This window comes from Alnus glutinosa, chromosome 14, assembly GCF_958979055.1.
Source record: "Alnus glutinosa chromosome 14, dhAlnGlut1.1, whole genome shotgun sequence".
Lineage (NCBI taxonomy): Eukaryota > Viridiplantae > Streptophyta > Magnoliopsida > Fagales > Betulaceae > Alnus > Alnus glutinosa.
In genome coordinates, this window is record NC_084899.1 from 2,010,142 (window position 1) to 2,034,767 (window position 24,626).

The following is a 24,626-nucleotide window of genomic DNA, read 5'->3' on the forward strand; positions in this document are numbered from 1 at the left end:
TTCATATTTATAAGAGAATTAGATAATATAGATAGATTTTAACTACAACTAGGTAATTGTAGTTAAGTGATAGATTTCAATTGTAGCTATGTCACAGTCTTCAACTGTGAGTAGGTGATAGTCTTCAACTGTAACTTAAATTCTTGATGTCCTGATATACTCTAACGGAGAAGGCACAGTGCGAATAAAATGCAAAGTTGAAGCTACAATCCAGATTTTGAATGAACTTATATAGTTTGAAATTACAGACAAACATTCCAACCCCCAAATACTAAGATTCCAACTTCTAATTTCCTTCCATATTTTAATAAGCACTAGAATTTTATACTCAATTATTGGCAAGAGTGGGGAAGTTAAAGAACCTTTATTCTTGAGTTACTTTGGTTCTTTCCTTCATCTGTCACTGTTAAGACAGCTAGCAGCCTAGCACTACAAGGAAGTGAAATTTGTGGCAAATATTGCAAATTACTGCTTGAGTTCCATGGACAGAAGACACAACAGTGGTTAAGAAGTAAAATTAATGGAGCTCTTTGGAGGTGGTGTTAAAATCACCATTTATCCCAAAATTTTATGCAGAAATGATAAATTTAATCATTTAAATTAATATTCTAATATTTTCCCTTACGTGTGAGCTCAAATTCTCCCTCAACAAGTGAAACACGTCGAATATTTAACTGAAATAAGGGTGAATGGCATGAACATGTTCCAGCTTAGAACCTTTGTTCTACATCTGATCGATGAACAATATAAGAGATGCTAATCTGTCTGAGCCTGTAACTAGAATAAGAGAAAACTACATAATCCAGTAAAGATTGTTGACTAGTTTTCATAGTGGTATCATTATAGATCTATTTATTCTGAAAGAGGAAAAAAAGGGACAATTTCCCATTAATTAAGATGTACAAAACTATACTACTAATACCGTGAATGACATGTTACTTGATCCTCTTCTGATATCATTTGCATAATCACTTCCATGGATTACTATCCATGAATGTGTTCAGGTAACACTAACAGGGCCGAAAAGAAGGGGTGCCGGGGAAGATTTATTTTGTTCCGAAGGTCTTGGAGCCGCAAGTGTAAGCTCTAGATTAGGTGCTGCAATGGGGGAACTGGATTTTGCTTCATAATTTGAAGCTTTCAGCTGGGAATCAAACAACCCATACAGCCAAACAGGTACGTTCTGCTTGTGAGAAGAAGCTAATTGAGGACGGTCAGTTTCCTGGTTATCTGATTTGATATGTTCAGAGGAAGAACTAAGGCCTAGCAGAGGCAGAGTGGTGTCATGGTGAACTTCACGTTGAGAGTTGTATTGAGCAGGACCCGGATGATCATCACTTGGCTTGGAATTAGAACTTGTAGCAGAAAGACCTGACATGTTGATTTTGCTGCTCCCAATCTGTCATGTTCAATAATATATAAGAAAATAAAAATGAAATAATCCAAGGAAAATCTTTATATTAGCTAAAGAGAGGATCCAGGTACCATGTCAAAGAGGCTTGAACGTCGCTTCTTCTTGTTAAGGCTTGCTTGTCGAAGAAAATATTTCTGAGCATGGCTAGCAACTTGTGTTGGTGTTCTTGTTGTTACGTAGTGCCTGGAGATTCCCCTCCAATCACCCTTCCCTAGCTTGTCAAGCCCGAGAAGAAATGTTCTGTGCTCCTCTTCTGTCCATGGAACTCCTAAACCAAAAAATATATATATAAGAGATTGGTAAAGATTCTTGTAAAAAGGAAGAAAGAACATGTTCTTGGGAAAATTTGAAACAATACTAGGAAAGATATCAAACTTACCTTTTTTCCTCTCTTGGGGTCGGCCGATGAGACCATCAGAGAGATAACCAAAAGCTGTTCTATCAGAATTGTCATCGAGGGAAATTCTGGATGAGGACAATGATGAAGATGGGGATGATGATGAGGATGATGATGGGTACAAGCAATCCATGCTAAAACTTTTCTTCATGGCAACTGCAGAAGGTGAAGAGAGGTCAAGTTGCACTCCAAAGAGCTTAAGACCACCAGAAAATGTCCCCCTGTAAGTTGTGCAAGTCCTCGAATTATGGCCTACGTTTCCACAATGTGAGCACTTTCTGCCCATGTTCACAGGGACAACCTCAACTTCTCACAGAGAGAGAGAGAGAGAGAGAGAGAGAGAGAACACAAAATGACTAATATGTTTGGTTGTATATAAAATGATGGGTAAAGGTGGGGGCTGCACACTAAGAGGAGATGATTGGATGGACATAGTTTATTGTTGGATATTTTTCCAACTTGTGTTCTAAACAAAAAGAAATAATATATAATAAAGTAGACCTCCTCTCCCTGATATCTTTCTCTCTAGAAAGCTTATCTTACACGGGGTGGGTTTTTGCCCTCTGGAGTTATACAGGGTATATTTTGTCCTCTGGAGTTTTCTAGCATCCTACATTCTGTAGATGGGGACGCTTCCAATTTACTTTTCATCAATGCATTGCATCTATTTGATATAGAATAGACAGGTACTTATCTGTATTAACAGTTTTAGGATAATTATTTTATGATATTTTCATACTATATATTGATATTTACAAAGGAATAGGGGTTAGGTAGATAACTTGAAAAGAGAGAAGAAATATCACAGAAGTGAGAACTTTGGAAAGTGATGTTGATCAGCCAAGACAACTTTCATGGGAAATTCACTACAACTATATATATATATATATATCCATATTCCATGTTAATTATATAAAGATAGGACAAAAGAATATCAAGAATTAGCTTTGAATTTTCAATCTTGTTCTACCGAAGACCTTGGAAAGTCAATACAAATCCGTAAGATTTAATGCAGAATTCCAAAGAAAATCTTCAGAAAGTAAACACTCAAAAGCACAGATTGATTGATGATCAAAATAGTTGAATTCTCTAGCAAACTTGGGATCAATAACCCATCATTTTGGATCTTCCATATAAGTATTCACACTATAGGATTTAGATCTTGTGCAATAGGGTAATCCCGTTTGATAGCCCACCCAAATAAATGGGGGTGCAAACAAGTCCTCATATAGACTACCCTATTGCATTATTGCACGGGATCCCATCCTAGAGCTATTTGGATTGTTGGACATCTAGCTCACATCATCGATCTACTATACTATATTTATATTGTCCAAGAGGAAAAATACTAATTTATATTGTATTAAACTAGTGTCATTATTTAAATATATATATATATATATATATATATATTATGGTACTTGGGCAAAAATATCATTGTCATAAATAGTATCTAGGGCTGAATAGAGAGAGGAGAAGAGTATATTCCCTTTCCTACGTAGGTAAATATTACACATAAATAATCACAGCAAGTTTGGTAGATACCTCACCCAATTAGTTTCTCTTTGGCTAATGTTATGTTATTATCATATTGGTCAACCTTTTGAGGATGGGTCATGGGTCTCATATCATTGCATCTGGAAGCCAAGTTTAGGAATATTTTAGCCTTTCTCTATGCTTGAACCAGCAAGCACGCTCACCTGGCCAGCTATATTACTTCAGGCTCATTTGGGGTTTAAATTTGGGCTGTCCGGCCACCTACTTACTCGGACAATTGGGTCTCATATGAGCTCTCCAGAAGTTAATGCATATATTTTATTATGCTAAATGTACAATCATTTTGATTTCAGTTTTGTGCAAATATTTGCTTATGATATTGTTGAAATCTAGCTACACGGTCAATTCCACGCAAGGAAGACCTGAAATTACTTTCAAATGTCTTAGAAGCATGCCGGAATGAGTCGGCGAAGAATACGAATGGCTTAGAGCTCTCAACCGACCTAGATATCAGAAGTATCTCCACTGGCTCACCCCCGACAAGCCTCTAGTATGCTAAATGTACAATCATTTTGATTTCAGTTTTGTGCAAATATTTGCTTATGATATTGTTGAAATCTACACGGTCAATTCCACGCAAGACCTGAAATCACTTGAAACGAATGTCTTAGAAGCTTGCTAGGATGAGTCGGCGGAGAATACAGATGGCTTAGAGCTCTCAACTGACCTAGGTATCGGAAGTATCTCCATCAACTCACCCCCGACAAGTCTCTAAGCGATTCGTTCTAATGATATATTTCAGATCTTCTTTGGCATGGAATTGGTCTTGCAGATTTCACCATCATCATTTAATATGTAAGCTGAATAGCTGGGTGACCATGAAGGGACTTGAATATATGAATAACGACCCAATTCATTAAACTTGGTGAACTTTCTAAGAAGTATAGTGTGTCATGGTCTTTGGTTATGTTTGATGAACCTCGATCTTCTGGTCCTTCGAGTATCAAGAAATATGGAATTTTGTCTTTGGACCAAAGTCCGTGGGTATACAAAGACCTTAAGGTTTCACACTGTCGACCACTTCATAGTTTCTAGCACGACCAAACCAAGATCTCTCATTAAGAGTTAAAAAAGCATGAATGTGAGGTCAAATCTTATTTATTTATTTTATATATATATATATATATATATATATAATTGGGGGAATTGGAGTTAGAAGAAGAAAGAAGACTTCTTACGAGACTTGATGCAGGCCAGTTTTCGAGGCAGGGTCCATCATAATAAAAATGTCATATATTGTCAATATCGGGTGAATACAATTTTGGTGGTGTTGGTAAGCTTATTCATTTATGACTACTATAAAGTCATATTTCATGACAATTTTTCAATTGTAACATTTACAAGGTCAAAACGAGCTCTAAAAAGAAATACAAAAACAATTCTAGCTCAAGAGGTTCGGTCGATGCGTCAGTCCATCCCCTAGAGCTAGAGGCTTGGTCAATGGACAGTTGATGGTCCTTCGATCGAGTGCTATAATTGAAAACAACCCGAGACGTTCAATCGATAACTAGTCGAAGCTCGTTCGACCGTGGGGCTTCATCGCAAAGTTTCGTTTGAACGAGACTTTTATCTGTTTGAACACAACTCAATAGTTTCGTTTTATTTTACTTTTCAAGTAGGTTCTGCACTTATTTTTCTCTATAAACTTACTAAGCCACAGTTTATAATATATTTTCTTCAGTTTTCAATAAGAAACACTCTAGGAGTATTTTTTTTATCCCTTTTTCCTCAATTCCTTAATTTGATTCATGGTTTTGAGAAAACTTGTAACTTGTATGATTGTTAATTTTGCGACCCACTACACTGTGCTGCACCAAGACTGATTTCAAAAGAGATACATATATGATGTGCTAATTATGCATTGTGTGCTAAATATATACAAAAATTGATTGCAATTTTGTTTTGTTTTATTTTTTATTTTTTATTTTTTTGTTTTTGGAAGTTGTTTCCACTCAAGCCCAAAAGTCAAAAACTTTAGGAGAAGCAAATGGGCAGAAGTGTACCATTAATTTGCTGAAGTAAAAAGCACTTCACCCTAAACAAGTGTTAGATCACCTTTCACAATTTCATAATAAAGTAGATCACTTTATACTGGCCATGCTTGTTAGGTACAAATATATATAATTTAGTTCACATTACGATTCATATGCTTTCGCATAGGATGATCTCACCATTTCAAGTTTTTTACTTTTACTACCCACTGCTCATGCATTGCTAGTCTCCCTAATGCAATCCACAATATTATTAACCATCCACATCTTTTCACATTAGGTAAACTTGAGAGTAGGTGTTGGTGCACCAGCAAATAATTGATAATCATGAAACTAACCAAACGACTCGGAGTAAAACCGTCGTATCTTTTTACTTTAGGTAAATTTGAGAGTATGGGTGTACATATAGACGGATATTAACTACCTTCATTCTGCGGATAGCGGTTTTAGAGTATAAGAATAATAACAATATCCGCATACCTTTATATATATATTTCACGTGTAATATTTAGATAATTTATGTTTTTTATGTTGTAAATTTATATTATTATTATTATTATTATTATGTTGGATTACTAAATTTTTTATTTTATTTTATGTTTGCTGGCTTGATTGTTATGCTCATTAAATCATGGATCAAAAAATAAAAATATGATCTTTTGTTATCTCAAGACACGTACAACTCTTGACCACCTTGCCCATGTGGCAAGGTGGTTCCCTAGCTAGCTTTAAGGTTTTTTTCTAGAAAAAGAAAAAAGAAAAAATGTAAAAGTAAAAGTTGCAACGTGGGCAAAGGTGGTTAGGAGTTGTGTATTGGGGTGACAATGTATCATATCTCAACAAAAATAAAAGTGTTTCTTGTGACCATTGATTACCATAAATATTTTGATGTCATATACATCATCTCCTTTTATTTTTTTCTCAGTTCTACATGTTTTTGGTGTTGTATGATATTTTCAAAACAAGTTCAAAGGACTAAAAATTGGTCTAAATTATTTTTAAAAGCGCTTAAAATAGGCTAATTACCTAGTTGCTGATAGTGGATAATAACCGCAATAACAACGCGGATGCGGGTGCAAATATTGCAAATAACTGCGCGGATATCCACATGTACACCTCTACTTGAGACTTGAGAGGCATTGGAAATTTGATTTATAGTAGCTAGGGTGGGCAATTTGGGTTGGACCCGCGAACCTAACACGAACACGGCACAAGATTACAGGGTTAGTGTTTAGGCTAAACGAGTTAGCGGGTTGGCAGGTTGACTCATTTCCTAACACGATTATAAACGAGTTGACCCGCCAACCCTTTTAGTAATCGGGTCACCCACCAACTTGGGGGTTGACGGGTTCAACCCGTTTGCTTATTAAAAATTTATATGAAAAAAAAAAAAAAAAAAAAACCCATAATAGTAAACTGCATGTAAAAGTGTAAAACCGGAACCCTAAATTCATTTTGTATTGTTCTTCGCCAAGCTTGTAGTGCCTCTGTGCCTGCACGCCTTCAGCCTTCGTCTCCCCTTGCCAACCCACACCGTCATCTCCAACTTGTCAACAGCTGCTTCATCGCTCAAATGCTCCTAGAGACCATTCGATGCAAATATCAAAAACATGTCATGTGGTTTTAGCTTCGGATACATTATTAAGGGTTCTGCTGTCATTACAAGCTTAGAATCATATACACAAAATTCATTACCAAGAAAACATAAAAGTAAACACAATTCTACTTTGAAATTTTTTTAAAAAAATGTCGGGTTGTATTGTGTCGGGTTAATATGACCCGCTTGTTTAATCGTGCCGGGTCGTGTAACCCGATAGTCTAGTCGTGTTGTGTTCGGGTTACTAGTTTCAACTCGATTAATAATCGTATTGGGTTTGGATTAGCTTAATCGGGTTGGCAGGTCAAACTAGTTGACCCGAACCCGACACGTCAACCCAAATTGCCCACCCTAATTTATAAGGTTATAATTTCCTATTTCATGCAAAAAAAAAAAAAAAAAAAACACAAAAACAATTCTAATTCCAATGTTTACTTGTTCAGGACGAGTTGTCAATGAAAATTCGAAAATCCTGTTAAAAAATCTGGCACGATATTCGCTCGAGCAAGTTTGCATCTATTTTAACGGAGGCTACGCCAGAGAGAGAGAGAGAGAGAGAGAGAGATTTCTCGGTTTCTCCTATTTTTTAGGTTTTATAAAAGAGTTGTGAGTTTTATATATGCAGATTCAGCTTCCAACTACGTTGTGTTGCATCACTCCTATGTCTAATATCTTCCCAAAAACTATTCAGATATAAAATATTAGCAACCACAGGGATCTAGTCTTTTGGGTAACATGAAAAGGGGGCAAATCAATTCCACATTCAAACTGAGGATCTCAAACACTGGAGATTGATTGTATATTTACTTATCATATCATATAATATTAAGTTTACTTAATTAGCATCAGTGTGCCACTAATGAGAAAAAGAAAGATTGCATCACAGATCATAACCCGGTATTACTTATTACAACTACAATTGTTGAGGAATGTCCAATGTACATGCACTCTTGGCATCTTTCATTATAATATCATATCATTCTCAATAATGTTGCAGCATCGACAGTACTGCAACAGAAGGTTTTGTTAATGGCCAAACTACACCCTTGTTGTTGTCATTCTACAATCATCTCCCTCCTCCTTCGGTCCGACGGCCGTTAACAACTTGCAACACTCCAATCCCATATTGAGAAGATGAATAACTTGTGAGTAGATTATGAAGGAGCTCGTTGATACTTTATAAGTAATTTCAAGGAGCTTCAATTATAACTTGACTGGTTCTTTTAGAGTGATAACTCATATGTAGCTCTGAATGGTTACACAACTAATCATTTTGATAATGGAAAATGAAAAATTAGTTCTTGAGTTTTGATGGGTCCTTAATTAATTAATTTTTTTTTTTAAAAAAAAATAATATTCTCTCGATCTTAATCACTTTAAAAATTACTCGTTCTCTTAGCGTTTCCATCCAAATTATTGGCGAAGTTTCTATTGCATCCGCCAATCGCCAAAGAGTTTTTATGTGTGAGACTAGCCAAAGAGAGATTCTTTTTATTATTATTATTATTATTATTATTATTATTTAAGAAATTTAAGGACTAGTTTTTAAATGTATCAAAACCCAGAGACTAATTTTTTTTTTTATTTTCCCTTATGATGTAATATAACGCAACTGGTCCTTTTTAATATCCCAAACACACCCTTTATTCTTATTAACTAAATTCTGGCGAAAGAATAATTAAGTGTCAAATTCATCTGCGACTTCTGAATGTTGTGTCCTCTTATATATATTAATTGGCACAAAGAAAATAGTTGGTGAAGTCATATTGATACTTTGAATTTGTTTTAACTTCGTACATCATGCCTTATTATAATACTTTATGCCACAGAGAAGTGACGTTCTTTTATTTATTATTATTCTTATTTTTTATTATTTTTTTGAAAAGAACAAAGAAGAAGCGACTTTCTAACCCTACAAATAGGTGTCATTCTTTGGTCATCCTTCTTTGGGTCAAAGTAAAAAAGTATAAAATTTAGGAATTTAGAATTCTTTATTAAGACGAGAAAACTCGCTGCATTAAACAATTTTGGAATCTGTAAAAAGTCAGAGCCACTCTTTACGCCAAATCTTTTTTCGAAATTTCTTCCAATCTAATTTAGAAGAAAATTCTGCTCATTTGAGCATATTATTCATTTTAGTAATTCGACTTAAAATATATTGGTGGATTGAAATCGTCACGAAAGCATGTTGGTGATTACTTCTTTGTTACTTCTTTGCAGTATATGCAACAGAATATACTAAATATACCCCCAATGGCAGCAGATACATAGATGAATCTTTGAATTGTGGTGAATATCCAGTTTAAGTCCCAACGAAGCTATTTTCCAAGTCATAGGCATTGAAGAATGAACAATTAGAAGATGAATCTTTGAATTGTCAAATAAATCACTAACGTAGAAAATAGATTGAAAAGGTAAGAACACCATTATTAAAATATGTAGAACAATCAAAATGTCAAGAACAAGGAGAAATAGATCTACTTCCACAACATGCGGGTGCTTTAAGGTAGAATTCATATAGGTACATCACTTTCTTCTGGTTTAATCTATTTCTACTTTCTACCTAATAGTTTTGCGGCTGCAACTTTCCTTCATATTACAGCCTTAACTAATGCAAGAATTGTTCTAAAAGATAAAATGAACCGCGACAGATTCAACCTTCAAACAAAATCAACCTAAAGCTACGCATGAAAGTTGTCGCAACACAGAATAGTTGACAGCAGCTTTTGCAAACAATAGCTTAACGGCAGAGGCCGCTAAGAGAATCGGTCCAAACCACTGTTTTCACTACAATCATGCAAAAGGAAAGGAAAAAAAAAAACAAATTGCATCACTTTATGACTAAACAGAATTGGGAAACCAACACTCAGTAAAGCATGCTTTCAAGAGCCACTCCAATGTCTGAACTTGCAAATTCCACGACGGTTTTCCGCAAAAGAGTCGCGAATAGACTGCATCATGGAACAGACAGCAGGAATGTGAGCCAATTCTTCATGCTGCTCCTGCAAAATGATTTAGCTTCATTTTAAGTGTAAGCTTTAAGTGAGAGACAGAGAGGAAGAGAAAGAGGTAATACCACTTCGGCAAGACGCTCTTCCAAACCATTTGAATTCACATCAACGGGCATGAATATCTTTCTGTAAGCCATTCTCAGGCTATTTATCTAAACATTTGCGCAAAGGAATAAACCAGCTCTCTCAAACAATGTTAATTTATAACTTTAAACCATGAAAATCAAATTCTACTTTTATGCGAACCTCTGCATATGTGAATCCACGACGCCGAAGACCCTCTAGATTCAAGCCACGAAGCTCAGCTCTTTCTCCAGCTACCAACATGTACTTCGGGACATCTTGTGAAACCTTTTGGCACATAAGACAAAGAAATTAGATTTTCATGGATAATACTTAGCAAAAGTAATTGATCCAGTAAGATTTTGAGGGCTATGTAACATGGACACTGCCACTTCAGCTTTTTTGCAGTGCTCAACACATCAATATGAATGTGCTAGACACCCTTTCTGGAACTGACACTGGCCTGTGTCGCAGTTTAGTCAGCCTTGAAGTCATTGTGCCAAAGAACTCAAGTCCATGTGGGCACTAAAGCCCATGCCAGTTTCCTTGTTACACAAAGTGAGAAGGTATTATGACAACTCAAAGCTTATTATGAGAACATGATCATACCACAGAACCCCCACCAATAAAAGAGAAAGAACCAACACAGCAAAATTGATGAACAACGATGGCACCTGCAGTGTGGGCATAGTCCTACATTTGGAGCAGATTAAATTCTAATTATATAAAACATTTGAGAAATAACACTATACAAAGATGTTAAACTACGCACAAAGGACTTACTTCCACCACAACATGGCCTGCTAGAAGAGTATTATTTGCAAAAATATTATTGTTACCAATCTTGCAATCATGGGCAATATGACAAGATCCCATGATAAGATTGTTGTTGCCAATAACCTGATTATATCACGCTAGTTAAAATATGAAGTAATCTAAATTTAACACACAAGTTTCTAATCTTGAAAAAGATAAAATAAATGAGCCTCAGCCACCCCCTCATACCGTCTGATCATTTGACTTCGAAGATCGGTGGATTGAGGTATGTTCTCTGATGTCATTGTTGTCCCCCACATCAAGGAAACATTCATCCCCTGGCTAAACGATAGACACATAAATAAGACTGGTAATCCTGTACACAAAACAGTCATACATGTATTTAAGTTATGACTGTTATACATATTATTCAATACATATGAAACATAGCTTAAAGATGATGTTTCTCATTTAATCATCTTTGGCCATTTTCTTTCATTTCATTCTTTCTTTTTTTTCTTTTTTTCCTGAAAACCAAACAGAGTGCATGAGAAAGTCATATTAGTGAAAAAATATGAAAATAGCAGAACAGCATACCAAAATATGCAATATATTATCGTAAAATAAAAAAGTAGGAGGGTCCTTGGTTTTCAAAAACAGTTTTAATGTAACCTATTTGAAACAGTTTTTTTTTTTTAATAATAATAATAATAATTCCGAAGAGATGATAATACGATTCATAGACTAAGCCACATTCAAGGAGAGCAGTGAATCAAGTTGACAATACAAATTTCCATAACAGCAAACATCTGGTTACCATCACAAGTTGAAACAGATAAGTTAGCATCAATGCCACTAGAAACTAACCTTGTACTTCAAGTCTTGGCTCTTAACACCAACCACAGCATGGTGCCCTACAATATTATTGCATCCAATGACCGTTCGTCCAGGAAGATCATCACCAACCACGGCACCACTGCCTGACAAATTTAAGCATGTAATATAATTACAGCATGGAAGAACAAGACGAAGCATGCATCACCGCAACATAAACACAAAACGCTAAACAATCATCAAAACTCACGTCATCAAGACACATCGCTCCCCCAATTCTGTATTTCCAAATACATGGCTCCCAGGATACAATTGACAACCATTCCCAAGCCGTGCAGAGGATCCAACGGTGCAGAAAGGACCAACCGAAACACCCTGCATCATAAAACATCACTCTTTACGTACCCTCTACGAATCATTAAGCAGGTAAACAGCCAACCAATCCAATTGCTAGAATTTCATGGCTTTATACATAGACTTAACCCTCTATATATTAACACTTATTAACTAAGAACTAAGCAGCAGATTCAGCTCAACGCAAATTTCAATTTTGAGTACTATTACTACACACGGTCTGACAATCTAAGCTCTATATAGCCAACAGAGTATTTATCAAACAAAATTGCATTTGAAGTTCAAATCATTAACACAATAGTTTTTTTTCTTTTTTGTTAAAAAAAAAAAAAAAAAAATTAAGGACATTTTGTTAAAATATTAATTGCAAATAATTAAATTTATTCTTTCCTTTCGGTATAAGCTTTTATGTAGAGTGAACTTTATCTGCTAATTCACTTTCCATTTCAATTTCATATTCCACGTGATTGGTCGTACTTACTTACATCTCTCCTATTCTTATTAAAGGGAAGCTTGAATCCACGCAAGGGAGAGTATTAAAAATTAATTATAAATAGTTAAACTCAACCTCTCTTACCCGCCGCTTAAGATTTTGAAATAAATATCGATTTAACAACTGTTCCAGTAGAGCATTCGAATTAGAACGGCATTTTCTACTTGGTTTCCTAATTCCAAGGATGAAATCTAAAAATCTGACACAATTTAGATTTAAAAAGAAAAACAAAGAAGGAACAAAAATTGGAGTGGAATAAGAATTAAAAGGTGAAACAATAAAAAGTAGTACCCGTCCGATCACAGCATTAGGATGCACGATTGCCGAAGGGTGAATGAAGCTCTCCAACGCTTCCGCTTTCTTATCCTCCTCCGCCAAATCTTCGCACAAAAACACAAAATCAAAAATACACATTTATTATGTTAGTCTCTGCGTTCTCGAGTTGTATAGCAGAGAAACAAGCATTCAAACCAGTGCGAGAGAGAGAGAGAGAGAGAGAGAGTACAGGTGGAGAAGCGGCGCAGAGAGAGTGAGGAGAAGCTGAGAGACGAGCGAAAAGGATTGCGAAGTTTCCAGAGTGAAGACATGGTGTACCTCCCAGCGCGACTTCACTACGAAGCTGCTATCTTATAGGACGCGGGTTGGTCTGTTACGGGTTACCGGGTCAATCTGGAGCGTTCGATTGTTGGAGTAAGTGCTTGATGTACGGCTAAAACAGGAGGGTCGTCCGATCACGAAGTTAGACGTAAAATGGTCAGAAATATTTTACAACTATTATCATTTATTATTTTAATATCTATCATATCTTTTACTATATTTTCAAAGACAGATAGACATCAACATGACAAAATTTTTAATTTATATAATTTTAAAATTATAATTTGAGGAAAAGGGTTATAACTTATAAGCAACAACTACAAAAAGTTCAATAGGGATGGGTAAATCAACAACAAACCCAAACCAAATAAGTAGTGCTAAAATTGTAAACAGGAAAAGAAAAAATAATAACGAAAGAAGAAAATTGGTGTTTTTATGACCCCAAAGAGGTCATAAAAGTTTCGGTCCCCTATAAGTTGGGCAAAAGCTAAGAAATAGGCTGCAAAAGGCAGTATAGGTGTCAAAACAATAAAATATAGGGCATGACGTTCAAGAGAGCCTTCCACCCTACTTAAATTACTGTTAGGCTGAAATTACAACAACCTCCGAAAGGAAGTTGATGAGGAGAAAATACTGCAAAAATTAGAACAAGGCATACTGTCAAGGAGTAAAACACTCCAAGAACAAAAGTCTCATCCATAGAGGATTTAAAAAAAAAAAATGATATGATATGATGGTCATGTATCACTCATCACGGTTAAAAAGTCAACGGAACGAGTATGGAGAGTCATTTGATAAGAGTATGAACCTTAGAGTGTGATTCCATAAATTTTACATCTTAAAAAGTGATTAAATAAAATACGAAACCTCATAGACCACTTGAGCATTTTTCCCTATAAGAAATGGTTACTTTTAGCATTTGTTTAATATGATAGTATAGGTAATAATAATTAAAAACAAAAAAACAAAAAATATATGGTTAGATTCATAACCCATAACAATTTCTTTCGATCTAATTTAGAGAAAATCTTTGTTATCTACAATTAACCCCAAACAATCTTTGTAGTTCTTTTTTGGGTAAAACGAATTTAATGTTACATTTAGGCTACTTTTATAACCTCTTTGCTCAATGGTAGGGTTCCTAGGGGATAGAAACTAAAGAGACCTCTATAGTTGAAAGAGTTGGGATACACCCAAAAAAATAAAATAATGAAAAAAATAAAGAACTAAGCAACTTAGAGTAAAAGATACATTTCCTCACTACCAAAAATATATGAATTAATGTCCACAAGGGAATTTGCTAACCCTCCACCCCTAACAAAAATTCAAAAAAAAAAAAAAAAAAAATTGGGGGGAGAAAAAAAGGATGTCATTTACATTTTCTCGTATCCTCACAACTATACAGCCATAATTCCTACTGTAATTCTGTGTTCAAGTAATATAAGAAAGGCAAAGCAATTTAAGTCTTGCTATCATGTGGACTGTCTACAAATGGTGTCCTTCCACAAGAAACTCCCGCTCCCTCCACTCTCTTTTAGTTGTGCTGCCCTTCACTCTGCAGGAGAACGTCCTACTAAATCTCTATTGTAATGCTGCTCCTTCTCTGGTCAAAACTTTCCCCATGCTGTTTCCAAGAGGGGCTGAAGTGTGCTTCGTTGATTACATGACAATGTCACCCTCCAGCATTCGAAGCACCTACAAGCGAACAATGTGCACAGAAAATAAGGAAACCACATATGAGGAACATATAGTCAGGGGCGGAACCAGGATTTGTGCTATTAGGGGGGGGCGCTATAAGCACATAGCATTCAAAACATATGGGGGCAAAACTAAAAGAAACTACTTTCACATTGGGGGAAAAATCAAAAGAAAACTTTTGGGGGGACGAAAAATTAACTTGGGGAGGGGGGTTTGCTCATAAGAAATACGTACTTTAAGGGGTTTTTTTTAAAAAGAAAAATTGGAGCCCCCACACTTACAATTCTTTGGGGGACAGTCTTAGGATGGTAGCTCTTGGGGACCGTCTTAGAATGGTGGTGAGGGATAATATTTAAAAGCACTATTCAAACAGGGAAGATCTGATAGGGCTCAATATAGGAGAACAACTAGTACCACGAGGTTGCAAGTTAAAGATGGCTGTAGCAAGAATTTGCATGAGTAAATTTCTTCTTACATGATTTTATCTGAAGCAAATTAGTCCAGATGGAGATTAATGGGGCTTTCGGGCATAATTCTAGAAAGAACACTTGCAACCATTACCGACTTGTTCAAGAAATCACATCAATTGTAATACCAAGGCAGAGAGAGCAGCAAATAGTTTCTTCTTAAAGGATCATCAAGTAATATGACTTAGAGCATAAGTAATGCTTATTTTGTATGTATATAAAAGAGTTTGAATAAGAAGTCCAAGTCTCCAACCTGAGACATGCGAGGTCTTGAATGGGGATCCCGTCGGATGCACAAGGAGGCACATTGCAGCATGCGATAAACCTCATGCTCTAAGTAGCACTTCCTTAAGCATGGATCTACCAGTTCATGAATAGCTTGTTTTTCTAGCAAAGGTCGTGCCTGCTCCACATTTGAAACATAAGCAATGACCAAGGAGAAAACTAAAATTAAATTTATTCTTGTTTGACAAAACACGCGTGCAAAGACCCAGCAGGGACAAGATAAAATGGAAGACAATCTGTTTGCCTCTTAACTATTAGATGTTAAGTATCTTCATCAAATATTTTATTTATGATGAAGTTTTACAACTATATAATAGCTAAGTTAGCTCGTACCCATTCAGTGAGGCACTGCTGGCCTTTGGGCCGGTTTATGTCCATAACTTTCCTCCCTGTAACAAGCTCCACCAACACTACCCCAAAGGAATACACATCAGCTTTTTCTGTGATTTGGCCACTTTGAGCATATTCTGGAGCCAAGTACCTACACAGTGCCATGGTTTCTTTTATCATTGTTTGCAAAAAGCATAACCAAGAAGAAAATAACTGTTGTCTGGTTTTACCCAAATGTTCCAATTACTCTTGTGTCCACCCCCATGTCTCCATCTGGCTGCCACCTTGCCAATCCAAAATCTCCCACCTACAGTCCACATATAGCAGTCAGTTGGCACATGTTCTATTGACACATAAGCAATTAAAAGCACACCGTTGACAGCTTATAATTTGAGACAGAAGACACAACACTCATCAAGGAAAGTATACAGCTGGTATGGGTATTTTCAGGTCTTTTTTACTAAAGAGATTTCAAGAGCATGACATACTAATGGTTCAAAATCATGGGTGAGAAGGATGTTGTTAGGCCGCATATCGCGGTGGACAATACAACCGACTCTACATTCCTCATGAAGGTATCTCAACCCACGAGCTGCTCCAATTGCAATTTTTTGTCGTGCAGACCATTCTAGCAGATTTTGATTTCTTCCTGCAAAATCCAAACACCATACTTACTTAGAGAAGTGGCACCACGCGCACACAAAAAAAAATTCAAGCTCTGAACGGCTGAGTGTTGTCAGTATATTATCCACACTTCTAACAAAAGTGTATCCATTTACAATTTGGACTTCGAGGGTCAGTTCACATGCCAAAGCTTTTGATTTGATTAAACCAAAGGCCAGAACTAAGTTTTCCGACATAAAACCTTAAGTACAGATGAAATTTTTCCACACAACAGAGATGCTTGCTATTCACATCATAATAGAATTACCATTATTGAATGTTACTAAGTTACTAAAAAAAATAGGGATAGGGAAAAATTTACCATAAAGATGAGAATCCAAAGACCCATTGCAAATGTATTCATAGACCAGCAATCTTCTTCCATCCTCCACACAGAACCCAATTAGCATCACAACATTACGATGCTGTGCGCAGCTTAAGACCTCAACTTCTGAGCAAAATTCTAGATCACCTTGAGAACTAGCCAATTTGTGTTGCTTGACTGCAACAACCCGGCCATCTGATAAGACACCTCGATGTACAGAACCAAATCCACCTTCAGCCAAAAAATTGACTTGTGAAAATCCACCTGTAGCAAATTCCAGTTCGGCAAAACTGAACCACCTTGGAGGATTCCCGAATATAGGTGCCTTGTGCTGACAGATAGAACACAATGGAGGAGGGCCGAGAGGAAGATTTCTGGATAATGAAATTGCTTCTCTTACACTTTTGCGTAGGTCCAGATCAAGCCTATAATTCAGCACTCCAGTACGAGGATCTTGATCTAATTTAGACAATTTCTCCAGCAAAGCTTCAAATGTGGAGGCTAGAACCTTCCCCTCGTTTCTTTGTGAACCTTCCACCATGTGTTTCGAATATTCACTGCTGGACCTGAGAATGTTTGCCATCCATGGATGGAAATTTGAATTTGTGGAACAAGTACTCATCTTTTCACTATCTGTGTCAGAGTCACATTCATCCAGATTTTCATCTTCTTTAGTGGTAAATTGAAGATCACCCTTTAAGCTCCCACAAGTTTCGGAAAGGAAAAATGGTGAAGTCCCTAGATCTGAGCTAGATATTGATGACGTTCCAACATCAGTTGTAGTAAATGGTGACTCATGGTCTGGACTACTTGCAGGAGTAACAGCTGGTCCTCTAATCATATTCAATTGTTCAAACTTGCTTTTCAGATTTTCTGGAGATTTTTCTAATTCAGATGATAATGCACAAACCACTTCAGATTCCATCTTTGTCGAATTTACCAAATTTAAACGAAGAACCTTTGGCCGAGATTGCTTCATAACCACAAGATTGCATTGCAGCTCTTCCATGCAGTATTTCTTTTCATTTTTCAATCGTCTGTCCAAAATTCCAAAAAATAGTAATTGAACAAAGAGAAGATATAGAAGGAACCCATATAGTGGGATTTTTTTTCTTTCAAAACACATAAGATGTTTAGTCAACATCTTAAATTGAATCAACATCTTTTGTAAAATCAACAGGCTATGTTCATGTGTAATCCCCCCAGGTTTAAACGGATGCCTCAGGATGAGAAACAGTATAATATGTCATGCTAGAATACAAGGTGCATATATTGATTACTTATCCAGTATAACCCAGTTTGATCGAGCTCTCTTGGCCTCAGCAGCTACCACTCCACATGGCGAGCCACAAACAATCTTTATCCTGACTTTTATCTGCGAAGAAAAATCAGGGTATGAAATACATTAAACTAGACATGAGGTGCATGGAATTAATCGCTGACAAGAAAATCAATGTACTGGACCACCGACCTTCTCTGAGTCATAAACATCATGGAGTTGAAGCACCATTTGAGAGCATGAATCTGCAATATCATCCTTCTGGTCTAAACGGGTTCCTGTCAGAGACCACCAGTGACCAATGGTGCAATCACTGGTGAATCTTGAAAAGCCCCAAATCCTTTTACCTGAAAATGTATAGCTTTTCTCATCAATCATCAACATTTACTCCCCAAAGTCAATACAACAAGGCAGTGAAAAGTGAAGAAATAAAAAAAAAAAGAGGAAAGGAATAAGACAAAATAAGAGAATGAACAAACACCCTGCATAAATCATTTAACTATGCTGTATATATAGCTGCCGAATATGCATAATTCATTTAACTATGGATAGTATAATTTTGCTAGCCTAAATTCAACAACGCTTAAAATTTGTGAAAGCACCTGCATCGAACACTGGGGGGATGTGATACACAATTGGCGAGCCCAAGGAAGAGAGATCATATAGGCAAGTTAAGTTGAAGTTCTCCATTCTACTTCTTTAAGAGGTTCGTAAACTCAAGGACATCTCAAGATGAACGTTCAAACATGCTGTGCTATATAACCCTCATTTTAATATATTATTAGCATAGGTCAAGAACAGCTCGACACCAACAATCCAATCACTCCCTATTGACTGTAAGAATAGATTGTTATCATTGTCTTATTTCTTAGATTTTTCAAGTGACCGTAACAAAACCAATTTTGCTTTAGTCTTGAACTTTAATGCCAATGAAGTGAAAAAAGCAAAATGTGCTGCAACTTTCTCATGTCTGACAACAACAAAAATTGCCCAATACCCAGATGTTATGACTATTTTTTTCCTAGAAAAAAGAAAACTAAAGATTTTATACCCACTAAAATTCAATGGCAGATTAAAAGTATTTACGCTAGGAAGGACCATTCAATTCTATAAGATGTAATTTTGAATATAAGAGAAGTCCCCAACAAATTTGGCCAGGAAGCAGAAGCACAGTAACCAGACAGTTCAAAAGACATATCCACCTACCAACAATAAATCATAAATCAAAAGGCAAGAACAGAATTAAGTTCACAAAACCAAACAAAAGGCGATATAACAACAACTCATCAATACTTCGATTGAAAAACAAAGCAAGACTCTGAAAGTTACTTGAGGGATGAGCAGGAATAACCACCAGCAGCTTAATGCAATCTCCAGGTTGAACAATATGAGTCAAAGCCCACAACAAAGCAGTCTTTGGAATTTCCTTTGATGCTTTAACAGCAACCAGCACCAGTTTCCCACCCACATCTGAGGAACCCTTTTGCTCACCACCCTTCTTTTTCATATTCAACCGGCCAACAAAATCCTAACTCACACCACCTTCACCACACACTTCTGGCTCAAACCCAGAAGAAATTTGTTTCCTTTTTTGCTTGGTCTTCTAAACCCACATGAAATTTTCTCGATCAGATGCCACAAAGTTCAGGAAAAGAACAAACTTTGAACAGCAGAAAGTTGCATAATCACTGCAATGACTAGTAAACCAGAGACAAGTGTCTCGGAAAGCAAGAAGCTTTTGGGATGCTCACATGGAAGGCTGAACTGAAAAAAAAGAAAAGAAAAGAAAAATAGTATAGAAGACACGCACTTCAAGATACACTTTACTTGCAGATAGCTCCTTCCCTTAAAAGGAAACGTGAAACTCCAACACCTTTGGGTTCAGAAAACCCACAACAATTTTTTTCAAGCACCAAGTTTTGGTCATGGAAACTGAACCCCACTCAAGTCATAAGGAATGCATGAACCATAGAAAAGAATTAAGATGAGGTGGTGGCAGTGATAAAAGAGATTCTCATCCAGCTTGTGCTAAACAGCAAGAGAGAACCGACAACGAAGAAAGCCAAAACAAAGCGATAGTTTTTTCTTTTTTTTTTGCACGACCAAAAACAAAGCCATTAAGTGCGAAATCAGATCAATGATTGGAGCTCTCTCTCATCATTAACCCATTAACTGCTTCATGCAGAGGCATAATTATTAATTATAAAGCTTTACTTGGACCGTCAGTATCATCCCCTAAAAAAAAAAGATTCATTGTGGCTTTTGGAGAAGAGGAAATGGATTGTACTTAAAATAATTTTTTTTTCTTTTTTTTTTTTTAAAAAAAAGAAGGGCTAGAGCTTTAAGGTAGAATGTTGAGTTAAAATCTGATTTTTATTTTTATTTTAAAAAAATATTATATATTTAAACACCATTAGGCATTAACAATCGTTTCACGTATGTTTTTGTAATTTTTGAATGTTTTTAGGTATTTTGCTTCTAAATTAGAAATTAGTTCTAATTTTGTCTCTAGGGAGTCTTCGTACACTTTAACCGCTATAACTAGACCTTTGGGTCCCTTTTTTTTTTTTTTTTTAATGAATGCATGTACTCTTTGTTGAAAACAATCATTTCACCTTCCACAGCCAAAGCAAAATACAAATTACCGGCAACAAAACTTGTTAATTTGTTACTATTTTGATGGTTTGAACTCCTAATAAGCAACCCTCTCAAGCAAATGTAGATGCAAGTGCCATGTTATTCTAATTGAGTGGTGACAAGGTGTGGGGTTTTATCATTCGTAGGCTTGTTCTTTCCCTGCTGCCTATTGGATTTCCCAGCTTTTGTTTCACTTTGATACGGCAAAACTAACAATACCTGCAAACACCCACATTGAGACAAAGGGCCTATGGCTGTACATGTTTAAAAGACCCTTTTACTATGCCAAAATATCTTTGCTTTATGTCCGTTGAGTGGTCCATTGTACCAAATCGAAGAAAAAAAATTAATTTTCTCGTTAATTTTAATTTGTATAAAAATTGCATGTTTTAAAGATAAAGTTTAGTTTAAGAGATTGAAATAAAAGGAATTCTTTTTCGACTTAGTCTAAAAAAAAAAAAAACCTTTGTCCCTAACAAAATACCAAATTTTTAATCAGGGACGGAGGCAAAAACTCTCATAGGTAAGGGTTAGGGCTAAAAAAAATTATTGGTAAGAGCCAATAAGTTAAATTTTTATTTTTTGAATTTTTATTTTTTATCTTATAATTTTTATTTTTAGAATTGAGAGGAGGTCACGGCCTATACCATCCCCCTAAATCCATCCATATTTCCAACTAACCATTATTAAAAAATGTTATTTGCAAACATATGTTTTTCTCATTTATATTAATTTTTTTTTATAAAAAAAAAAAAAAAAACAATTAACTATGCAAATAGCACTGTCCTTTAACCAAGTCAACTTCTTTAGTTGCCACTTACACGTACAAGCCAAAAATTATAGACTCTGGCTCTTGGGATTTTTTTATTATCTATTAGTATACCTGCGAATTAAAAAAAAATAAAAATAAAAAAGACTGTAAAATTTGAAATTTGTGACACTTGTAGTCTTGTGCCTTGAAAAGGCACATGTACTCCAACGAGAATGGCTGTTAATAATTCTTGAAAGCCATAATACAAAGTTAAAAACAATGAAAAAGTGTTCCTGTAGTTCTTTGTGCTTTCTTATCTTATCAAATCACTATCTAAAGGATTGAATTGTTATCAAACAACTCCCTATATATATTTCCCTTTCATTGAATTTTTAATGGGGTTAGAGTGATAAGTAGCTAACCAACCAATCATACCATCAGCTAACTTACCACACACGCCAGTCTTTCTGAATGATGGTTGATTCGGAAAAAGATGGTTCAGAAATAATTGATATGATTATCTAAACTCTACTCCATTAGACGATTGCTTTCTCATGGCTCGAATATATCGGGACGTTAGGATACACACAAAGAGGTTACAACTCTGCCGACGGGTCCAAACTAAGAACCTTCCAAATCCAAACAAAGGGACAAGAATAATTATGGTTATGGGTACCACCCAAAAATAATTCACTTCCTTTGTGGCTATATGACAAGATGAAACCTATTCAATTGTTGAGCTTAGGTATGGGACCTTCCTAAGCCTAGCATTCAGATAATTTCTTTGCTTAGTGGGACCTAAAATGCGACCATAAGCAATCAGTGCCTTCTTAACCAAAACCCTTTTCTTTTCTTTTTTTTTTCTTTTTTATTTATTTTATTTAATTTTTCCTTTGTTACGTCTCTTTCTACTTCTTTTTTCTTTTTTCCTTTGAAGGAAATCTGATTCTATAATCCAATTTTATTGGATTCCATCTGCCAATGTTCACTGTGAACAGACATTGAAACATCGACCAGAAACGGTCGGATTCAGAGGCTGGCCCCTAGGCAAACCCACAAATCTGTCGGTACTGAAAATATAGACGCAAAACTCATTTTCAAACTGACAATATATCTTTTAATTTTAATACCTTCAAATAATTAAGATAATTAGGTTTAATCCCTAAAATGTTTAATTTAAGCTTAGTTTGTTTTAGCGTAAAATATTTTTTGAATTTTTTTTTTTTTTTTTTTTGTGTTTGGTGTAATCGAAAATATTTTTGGTTTCATAAAAAAACTTTTTTAGTTTTGTAAAATGGTTTTCGTTTGAGCTTTTCATTCTCAAACCGTCAAACCACATGCAAAAATTGGTGGAAGTCGCCGATTGTTTTCGGTCGTCGCTCGAAAATTATTCTCAAGAAATTTCTTGTTTCCTAAAAATAATTTTGTTAAAAATATTTTTCGACAGATAACACCATAATATTGTAGTAAAATGTATCATATAGGGATTTTGACCATGAATCTATTAATGCTATATGACTTATTACCACCTTTGAACTTTATTAAATCAAGGCATGAGATCAAGGTTTTTTTTTTTTAAAAAAAAAACTTCACAAACAAGTTACCACTTATTTTAGAAATTAAAATAAATTATGAAATTAATTTTTTAATTCCTATTATAATAATAATTTTATGCATATTTTATTTTTATTTATTTTATCTCAAAAAAAGAGAAGAAAATATAGAAAAACCAGCATATTGAATAGCTTCTTCTTTTCTTTTCTTTTTTTTTTTTTTTTTTTCTATTCACATATTGAATAGCCTTGGTAGATCATTCAACCTTCTTAAAGTTTATTGTCTACATGTGACCCCATTCCTTATGGATAGAGATCTTCTGATATTGAGATTAATTCCTTTCTTTTATATATTTTTGCTCTTTTTTTGTTCATGAGTATGTGACTGTGAGAGGGGCTCCCTTGCTGAGCAGGGAGTTGTGCTCGAGCAGAGAGTCCACCTGTGAGGCCTTTTACGCAGGCATAAACTCCTTTGCGCAAGCCGAAAAGCCATTCTCACACTTTCTCTATTATTACTCCAATCCCTTTTCTCTTTGATCATGTAATAACAGGGGATAGCTAGAGATGCATTCCTTATAGCCTAAGGAACTGTAACCTTTACAAGAAAAAGAAAGTTCTAGTGCATCTGCTTTCCCTCTTTTGATTATATATATATATATATATATATATATATATATATATATATTTAATAAAAAAAGGTTGCCTTTAATGAGACATGGCCAAGTAAAGGATAAAGAAGCAACACAACAGGGTACTTTTGTGGTCGCTTAACTCTTTCAAAAGCTTGCATTTTCAGCCGTGTGATGAAAAATGAATGCAGTGCAGCAGAAGAGGAGGGACATGGGCATTTCAGAGTCTTTATCTTTAACAGTAGAGAAATTATATAAATACATTTCTTGTACATTTCGTTTTCAAATTAATTATTGGATTTATTAAGACCTACGTATATTGGATTTTACCCCCTTTTTATTTTTGGGTTTTGCACCCCCCAAATTTTTTTTTTTCAATTTGGCCCCCCATATTCACAAGCTGGGTCCGCCACTAATGTTTTGTACGTTGTTCCATTATATTGAATATACAATAACAAACCTAGCTATGTGAGAACCTAATAATAGTTCAGAGATATCATCATAAAACATCAAACTCTGAATATTAAATATAGGTTATAATATATACATCTCATCACGTATTGAATGGAAAACAAAATTTTGGTCTGTCGAGATTTCCATGGAGTGTCCACTTTTAGGCTTGGACCTCGAAACGTACTCTTCCCATGCAGTACTAGAAGCAGGCTCTAGGTATTGAACATACGTCTTAGAATAAGTGTCACAGCCGCGGCATGCATGGTTAATTGCCTTGGTACGTAGCAGCATGGGTATATATGCCTTCTTAGCATAGGCATAGAGAAAAGTATGTTGTGGGCTCGTGTTGCGCTAGCTGTACGTTAGTTTGTTGGAGTGGTCCGAGTGGACATGGTCTAGACTCCAGCCCCTTGTGGGTTGCTCGAGCGGTTGAAGGCACAGCTTTGTTGGTGTGTGACTCATGTACGGTTAGTGTGCGTGGCTTCTTTGGTG

At 35.6% G+C, this 24,626-nt stretch overlaps 3 protein-coding genes across 6 annotated transcripts; all 3 read right to left on the reverse strand.

Moving 5' to 3' along the window:
- Positions 1-798: 798 nt before the first annotated feature.
- LOC133856484 (transcription factor MYBS3-like) lies at positions 799-2,156 on the reverse strand. The gene is made up of 3 exons (XM_062291520.1): positions 1,794-2,156; positions 1,486-1,682; positions 799-1,399 (listed from the first exon to the last, which is right to left on the reverse strand). The coding sequence occupies exons 1-3, from the start codon at positions 2,095-2,097 to the stop codon at positions 1,001-1,003; spliced, it is 900 nt and encodes a 299-aa protein (XP_062147504.1). The 5' UTR covers positions 2,098-2,156; the 3' UTR covers positions 799-1,000.
- A 7,255-nt stretch (positions 2,157-9,411) lies between these two features.
- On the reverse strand, positions 9,412-13,057 carry LOC133857280 (probable acyl-[acyl-carrier-protein]--UDP-N-acetylglucosamine O-acyltransferase, mitochondrial). Of its 3 annotated transcripts, none has more exons than XM_062292485.1 (10): positions 12,973-13,057; positions 12,759-12,847; positions 11,871-11,995; positions 11,654-11,762; positions 11,036-11,128; positions 10,814-10,930; positions 10,640-10,723; positions 10,214-10,318; positions 10,036-10,119; positions 9,412-9,958 (listed from the first exon to the last, which is right to left on the reverse strand). In XM_062292485.1, the coding sequence occupies exons 1-10, from the start codon at positions 13,052-13,054 to the stop codon at positions 9,839-9,841; spliced, it is 1,008 nt and encodes a 335-aa protein (XP_062148469.1). In that variant the 5' UTR covers positions 13,055-13,057; the 3' UTR covers positions 9,412-9,838. The 3 variants fall into 3 exon arrangements, with proteins under 3 accessions (XP_062148469.1, XP_062148467.1, XP_062148470.1); XM_062292483.1 differs by having other exon boundaries at positions 10,033-10,119; XM_062292486.1 differs by lacking the exon at positions 10,814-10,930 and having other exon boundaries at positions 10,033-10,119.
- Positions 13,058-14,299: 1,242 nt separating this feature from the next.
- On the reverse strand, positions 14,300-20,212 carry LOC133857277 (inactive protein kinase SELMODRAFT_444075-like). 2 transcript variants are annotated; one of them, XM_062292480.1, is made up of 9 exons: positions 19,441-20,212; positions 18,304-18,458; positions 18,113-18,207; positions 16,830-17,869; positions 16,333-16,493; positions 16,075-16,151; positions 15,848-15,995; positions 15,483-15,632; positions 14,300-14,759 (listed from the first exon to the last, which is right to left on the reverse strand). In XM_062292480.1, the coding sequence occupies exons 1-9, from the start codon at positions 19,616-19,618 to the stop codon at positions 14,724-14,726; spliced, it is 2,040 nt and encodes a 679-aa protein (XP_062148464.1). In that variant the 5' UTR covers positions 19,619-20,212; the 3' UTR covers positions 14,300-14,723. The 2 variants fall into 2 exon arrangements, with proteins under 2 accessions (XP_062148464.1, XP_062148465.1); XM_062292481.1 differs by having other exon boundaries at positions 19,466-19,602.
- Positions 20,213-24,626: the final 4,414 nt, after the last annotated feature.

Bases quoted from the DNA above. Each gene is read 5' to 3' on its own strand.
- LOC133857280 (XM_062292483.1), bottom strand. From the start codon at position 13,054: ATGTCTTCACTCTGGAAACTTCGCAATCCTTTTCGCTCGTCTCTCAGC. The intron at 12,848-12,972 runs GTACTCTCTCTC...TTTTGTGCGAAG, and splicing joins TCTGCGCCGCTTCTCCACCT to ATTTGGCGGAGGAGGATAAG. The intron at 10,724-10,813 runs GTAAGTCCTTTG...CTCCAAATGTAG, and splicing joins CAGGCCATGTTGTGGTGGAA to GACTATGCCCACACTGCAGG.
- LOC133857277 (XM_062292480.1), bottom strand. From the start codon at position 19,618: ATGAAAAAGAAGGGTGGTGAGCAAAAGGGTTCCTCAGATGTGGGTGGG. The intron at 16,494-16,829 runs GTAAATTTTTCC...TGGATTTTGCAG, and splicing joins TTTGGATTCTCATCTTTATG to GAAGAAATCAAAATCTGCTA. The intron at 16,152-16,332 runs GTATGTCATGCT...TGTGGACTGTAG, and splicing joins CCCATGATTTTGAACCATTA to GTGGGAGATTTTGGATTGGC.
- LOC133856484 (XM_062291520.1), bottom strand. From the start codon at position 2,097: ATGGGCAGAAAGTGCTCACATTGTGGAAACGTAGGCCATAATTCGAGG. The intron at 1,683-1,793 runs GTAAGTTTGATA...TTTTTGGTTTAG, and splicing joins ACCCCAAGAGAGGAAAAAAG to GAGTTCCATGGACAGAAGAG. The intron at 1,400-1,485 runs GTACCTGGATCC...TGAACATGACAG, and splicing joins GTTCAAGCCTCTTTGACATG to ATTGGGAGCAGCAAAATCAA.